Consider the following 6179-nt stretch of genomic DNA (forward strand, 5'->3'; position numbering starts at 1 on the left):
ACCCATCAATAAATATGATTTTAGAGTTTAGGCTTCTGTGATCCATATCAAGTTTACAAAAAAATTTCGGCGAAGATCACATGAGACTGACAAATGATGTCTCATGTGATCTTCGCCGATTTTTTTTTGTGTAAATATGATTTTCATTAAATAACAATAATAAAAACTAATAATAAATATCCTACTGAAAACTAAATTATAATAAATTCAAAATATTATAAACAATATACACTAAAAACAATAATGACATCATAATAAAACTGCAGAAAATAGCAAATGCTTCAGGGGTGTTCTTAAAAGGCGCAGTTCACTCGCTAAGGGATCGGGATAGTCATTTTCCATGTACAACTGACTGTTATAAAAGAGATGTATACATTCCAGAAATTCAATATTGCCCTTTAATTCAATTATGCTTTCTGGGTTTTTGGTTGCAAATGGTAAAAATAATTTGTTAATTTTTTACTTTTGGTTTAACATGGATTTTTGAGTATATATATAAATTCAGCAGGTTGAAAAGCTCCGGGGAAAACCCTCAAATAACTACCAGATCGCTGGAAAACCCTCCAAAAATCCATTTCGTTTTAGGTGGAGTGAGTAACCGCCGTTGCTTGATCTCGCCCGTAAACGTGGAGTCCACCTACACTCAAGTATCACACTCATACACTCGGGAATCGACAGAGAGTGAATTATTGCGTGTTCTTCTGTAATTTATTCCATTAATGGAAAAGACATGTTATTCAACCAACTCAATTCTATAAAAAAAAAATTCATATTGTGTAATGTTGGATGACAAAAATTGTGTAATCCAAAGGGTACGAAGTATGAGGGTAAATTCTGTTCGGCTTTGCTTTGATTTGGTCTCTAATTTCCTGTTGTCCTCTGCAATGGAGGAGCGCGGTCCACTAATGTCACGCTTACTGCAACTTTTTATGTTACTGCTTATCATACCATTAAACTCATCCTGCGGAGGCGAAGATGCAGATTGTGCTGAAGAAGACCTGGCTGCATTATTAGATTTCAAAGCGGGCATCGCTCAAGATCCCTCTGGAACTCTTAAAACATGGACCGGCAACGATTGCTGCCAATGGAACGGTCTGCTGTGTGACACCCACAATGGTCGAGTGGTAAATCTCATTCTCAACGCAGATCAAAGTAATAGCAGCGAATACATGAGTGGAACCCTATCAGACTCCATCGGTAACCTCTCTTATCTCAACAAGTTTATAATTTTCAGCTGGAAAAATATAGGTGGAACAATCCCATCTGCCATTTCTGGCCTCTCGGCCTTAACCCATCTTTCTCTGGATAACAACAATCTGACCGGTTCCATACCTTCTGCCATCGCTGATCTGCCCCAGCTGCAGTTTCTGTCTCTCTCGGGAAACCGGCTGACCGGTGCTATTCCACAATCCATCGGAAATCTGCAGAGTTTAACTGCTTTATACTTGGATTCAAATCAGCTCTCCTCCTCCATTCCTTCCAGCATCGGAAATCTGAGTCGGTTATCCGTCTTGACACTGAATAACAACCTGTTCTCTGATCATATTCCGGAATCCATGGGAGCTCTGGCAAGCTTAAGCACTCTTGATATATCAAACAATTTTCTTACAGGTGACATTCCTTTGTCGTTTGGAAATTTATATAGCCTTGCTGAGCTGTTGGCCAGTAATAATCGTTTGAACGGAAGCATTCCCGAATCTCTCGGCTTGCTGGGGAATAATTTAATTACACTCTGTTTGGACGGGAATCTACTGACAGGCGCTATCCCACAGTCATTTTTCAATTTAACATCCCTTCGCTACCTGGATCTATCCCAAATACACTCACAGGCAACCTCCCCTTTTTCCCAAATTCCTCACATCTTGTCACCCTCGTTCTCTCTGAAAACAATCTAAGAGGTACCATTCCTGACTGGTTAGCCACTCTGCCAGCCCTCCGCTGGCTTCATTTATCATTCAACAATTTCACGGGCCAAATACCCAATTCTTTTGGAGAGACTTCAGTTCTCGACTCTGTTTTCATTTCTAACAATAAGCTCACTGGTACCATTCCTGAATCAATCGCTGATATGGAGTATCTGGAATACTTGGATCTGTCAAACAACGAGCTCACGGGCACCCTTCCGCAATCCCCAGCTATATATAACCTGCTCTTCCTTAATCTCTCCGGTAATAACTTATCAGGCCCGTTGCCAGAGCTGGATCAAATTGGTCTTGAAACCCTTGATTTGTCTTACAACAGTCTAAGCCTTGAGGTCATCCCTGACTGGATTACAAACTCCAGTTTTGTAGTGGATCTACGGTTATCTGGTTGTGGTATTTCAATGAGATTGAATGAATGGGAGCCTGCTGCTCCTTCTCTTTATACATCTCTGGATCTCTCCAACAACAACATCACAGGGGACATAGGCAATCTGTTCCAGAGCATGGTGGCATTAAAATATGTGAATCTGGCAAGCAATCAATTGGGTGGGAGTATTCCATCGTCCGTTGGAAGTTTAAATAGCTTGGAAGCTCTGGACCTGTCCCATAATGAACTGAATGGACGGATCCCAGAGGACATGACCCATTTGACGAATCTGAGGGAGTTGAATGTGAGCTACAACCATCTGTGTGGAATGATTCCAGAGGGTAAACCGTTCAACTCATTCCCAGCTTCTGCATTCGACCACAATAACTGCCTCTGCGGGCCGCCCCTTCCTGCTTGCCAATTAAACTCTGTTGGAAGGGACAATCATTACATTTGATGGCATCCAACTTTGTAAAATTCCAAATTATATAAAATTATAATGAAATGATCTCTCTTATTATAATAGTTGCTGCTAATACATGGTAATTTGGGGAATTGGTATCCAATTTTGGCTGGGAGATAGGGTTCGGCTAACTTGATCACCGCACAGAATTGCTAATGAAACATTTTGATATTCTGGCAGGTTTCAAACACGGCCATTTTTTTTTAAATTGAGTATTTAAACTATGGCCATAAAGTAATTGAAGCAAAAATTTCGACATTATAAACATCAGTGGCTCATCAAAAATAAATTTATAAACTGTAACATGGCTACGTTTTTGCTTTCGCAACTTAAATGGCAAGGAAAGAACTCTTACATAGCCATGTGTGATTGGGTACAGTGATCTTTTAATGAGCTGTATAATATTGTTATATTTCTTCAATTTTCTTTACTAAGTTGTGGAAATTTGATCTTATAGAAAGTAAGAATTTTTATTACGTTGATCAAAATAAAATTGGACAAAACCTTTAAACTATTGTTTCATTATGTATGAATCTTGGATCATGCCTATCCCGGTTTCTTATCATATTGGCATTTAAAAAAAAACTTATTTGTTACAGATTAACCTATTAAATAGAAGTTTTTTTGGTAAATGATAAAGAGACTATTAGATTGCTTTTATAAATGGTATTGTATCTTTATTTTCTATATATTGATTTTAAGTCACTACTTTCCGTATCATAGCTAGATTATATCATAAATTGCTTTGAACAATATTGAACCCAAGTCTAGATATTTCAATGGTTGGATTATTGATTGTTTTGCATTTGAACCATATTATTGATTATTTCAACTATTTCAAATACTTCATTTTTTGAAATAATTTCAAATCCATTAAGCAAGGATAACTCCAAGGACACTTCCACCCAATTAAATAACAACAAGGAGGTGGAGGGAAACATTTATAATGAACATCTAACATCAATTTATTGCCAATTATTGATAGTTAACTAAAATTAACAATAGGGCTTATATTTGCATTGAATCAACTTTTGATTAAAATTATTGTATTAGTTGTCCTACTCTAGACTTTCTCCATTCTCATAGATCACCCATTAATGAGAATTTTCTCCATATTAAAACAATAGTGGCATTGCCTAAACACAAATCTTAAGGACTAGACATACTTCTTGCCATAAATGTTGATGGAATTTTGATGCTTTACAAGATCCAAGGAAAAAAGGATGTTACATCAAGGTTCTAATGTAGACACTTATGACAACTTTGTTTGGTGTAATGTAATTGTTCTGACTTAATTTAACCAATTTAAGTAGGTTTTTCAAAGTTCATCCAACACATTTGATAGTTAAATTTAATGTGCATGTTGATTACCATCACCAATTTTAAAAGAGTTCCTATCTTTAAAAAACCTTCACATTATAGGTGAATAACCCAATGTTCTAGCAAGTAAAATATTGGAAAGCTTAGATATCAAGAATAATTTCATTAGGTAAAGGGATATCCTTAATCTTGATAGGAGTAGGCTTTTGATTCCATCCAGATTGATAATTCATAGTGAGTTTGATATAGTGTATTCAATTGTAGTGTGTTCAATAGCTAAGGCATTTGGCTAACCATTTTAGATATAATAGTGATTGTAAAAAGATCTATATATTGAAGGAATTAAATGAACCATATGAACTCTAACACATAACTTTGTAGTCCAATAAAAAATTCTAGTATGTCAAATAAATTATATTTTTGCTCATCAAAATATGAAATGAAAATTTAATGGCAATGCCTAAGCCCATTTAGTTATTTCATCTTTCAAGATAAATTTCCATTGAGTCATTAATGATCATTTTTTTATTTCAATCATAAACATAGAATCAATTTACATTTAAATACCTAATCATATAATCAATTTAGCATTTAATTTATACTTAATATCTAATCATCTAATCAATTTAGTATTTTCAATTAAAATTTTAAATAATTTGAAAGATCTCGACATGTATAAGAATGAATTGAATGTAATGATATGAGATGATATGATGACATTTGGCTACATTAGGGAGTTGAATGGTTGTTAAAATAATTCATGTCGGATGATTGCATGTAACCAAATTTTTGGCCTATTCCTTACCTTTTCATTCAATCACAATCACTATCTCTATAGTTTGCCCCTTCCTCCTTATCATTCGATTTGAATAGAAACTTCCATTTGATCGAATCAAACTTCCTAAATTATAGATTATATATAAAATTATAATGCAATGATCTCTTTTATTGTGATTGTTATTAATACTTAGCATTCAGGGAAAAGTGTGAGAAAATGGATATATGAAAATGGAAAATAGCCAAAGGTCAAAATTCTTTCTTAGAAAAACACTATGTCATCAACTGTTTCCTTACATTTAGGTACACAATAAAGAAAAATTACATAGCGAAGGAAAAAGTACTAGTGTTATGATATTGGTTTCAAGAATGTCCACTACCCCATCCTAAGGGTGAAACTATGAGAGTGGTTGACAAATAATTGGTCTTAAATAGTTAGAGGGAAACAATACATATTTTATGGATAGGTAAATGCCAAGACCGTAATTGTAGACAGTCTTGTGGAAATTTTAGATTTTTATTTGTCTCATACTTTTGCAGTGGTCCAAAAATTCGAGCGGATGTTACCCAACATCAAGGGAACCAATGGTGATGGGTGAAGTGTTCACTTCAAACACTTCGAATGTTTAAAAGAAGGGCATAATTAAAAATGTTGAATTCCTCCAACATTATGATAATTGTGAAAATCTATACATTCAAAATGTAGAGGCATTTTAGAGAGCTTCAAGAATGACATTATCATGAAATGAAGTTGTCCTTGCTCCCCCACACTTTCAATCTTCAAGTAATAATTATGCTTGAAGAATTGATAAATAACAAAGGAGGGGAAAGGGTAAACATAGTATGGATTTCCATAAAGATATTGCTATATGCAAATGATGGAACACTTATAATGAGGAGGACATTATAAAACCTAAATAATCACCTTGACGCCTTAGATTCCTTTTGCATGAAAGTTGAGATGAAGTAGAACACGAGAAAAACTAAGATAGTAGTACTATAGGTGATGTTGGAGGTAAGCCACTAAAGGTAAATCAAAATTATAAGTAATTGGGGCTAGATTTGACTAAGAAGTTTAGATGGGACACATGTATGAAAAAATTACTAAAAGAAGGGTGGAAAACATTCTTCTTATTGCAAAATATATGTAAGGTAGCATAATTTTGGCATTAGCAAACGTTATGTCTCGTCTTTGAAATGTTCCTAACTCCAATAGTCATTTATGATTATTTGAAGTATAAGGACCAAGCATATCTAGAAATAGATAAATGTCAAGGTCGAGAAAGTATTAAAACCCTTGATAACATGTTGTCAAAGAGTAAAAAGCCAA

The 6179-nt window shown here is 34.8% G+C and overlaps 2 protein-coding genes across 2 annotated transcripts; both read left to right on the forward strand.

Moving 5' to 3' along the window:
* The first annotated feature begins 761 nt into the window (after positions 1–761).
* LOC149197584 (uncharacterized) lies at positions 762–2040 on the forward strand. Its single transcript, XM_089403933.1, has one exon. The coding sequence runs from the start codon at positions 780–782 to the stop codon at positions 1893–1895; it is 1116 nt and encodes a 371-aa protein (XP_089260059.1). The 5' UTR covers positions 762–779; the 3' UTR covers positions 1896–2040.
* Positions 2041–2068: 28 nt separating this feature from the next.
* LOC149197585 (uncharacterized) lies at positions 2069–2746 on the forward strand. The gene has a single exon (XM_089408734.1). The coding sequence runs from the start codon at positions 2069–2071 to the stop codon at positions 2744–2746; it is 678 nt and encodes a 225-aa protein (XP_089264860.1).
* Positions 2747–6179: the final 3433 nt, after the last annotated feature.

This window comes from Pinus tabuliformis, chromosome 2_2, assembly GCF_031772625.1.
Source record: "Pinus tabuliformis cultivar Carrire ecotype Pingquan chromosome 2_2, CPIR1, whole genome shotgun sequence".
NCBI lineage: Eukaryota > Viridiplantae > Streptophyta > Pinopsida > Pinales > Pinaceae > Pinus > Pinus tabuliformis.

Bases quoted from the DNA above. Each gene is read 5' to 3' on its own strand.
- LOC149197584 (XM_089403933.1), top strand. From the start codon at position 780: ATGTTGGATGACAAAAATTGTGTAATCCAAAGGGTACGAAGTATGAGG.
- LOC149197585 (XM_089408734.1), top strand. From the start codon at position 2,069: ATGGAGTATCTGGAATACTTGGATCTGTCAAACAACGAGCTCACGGGC.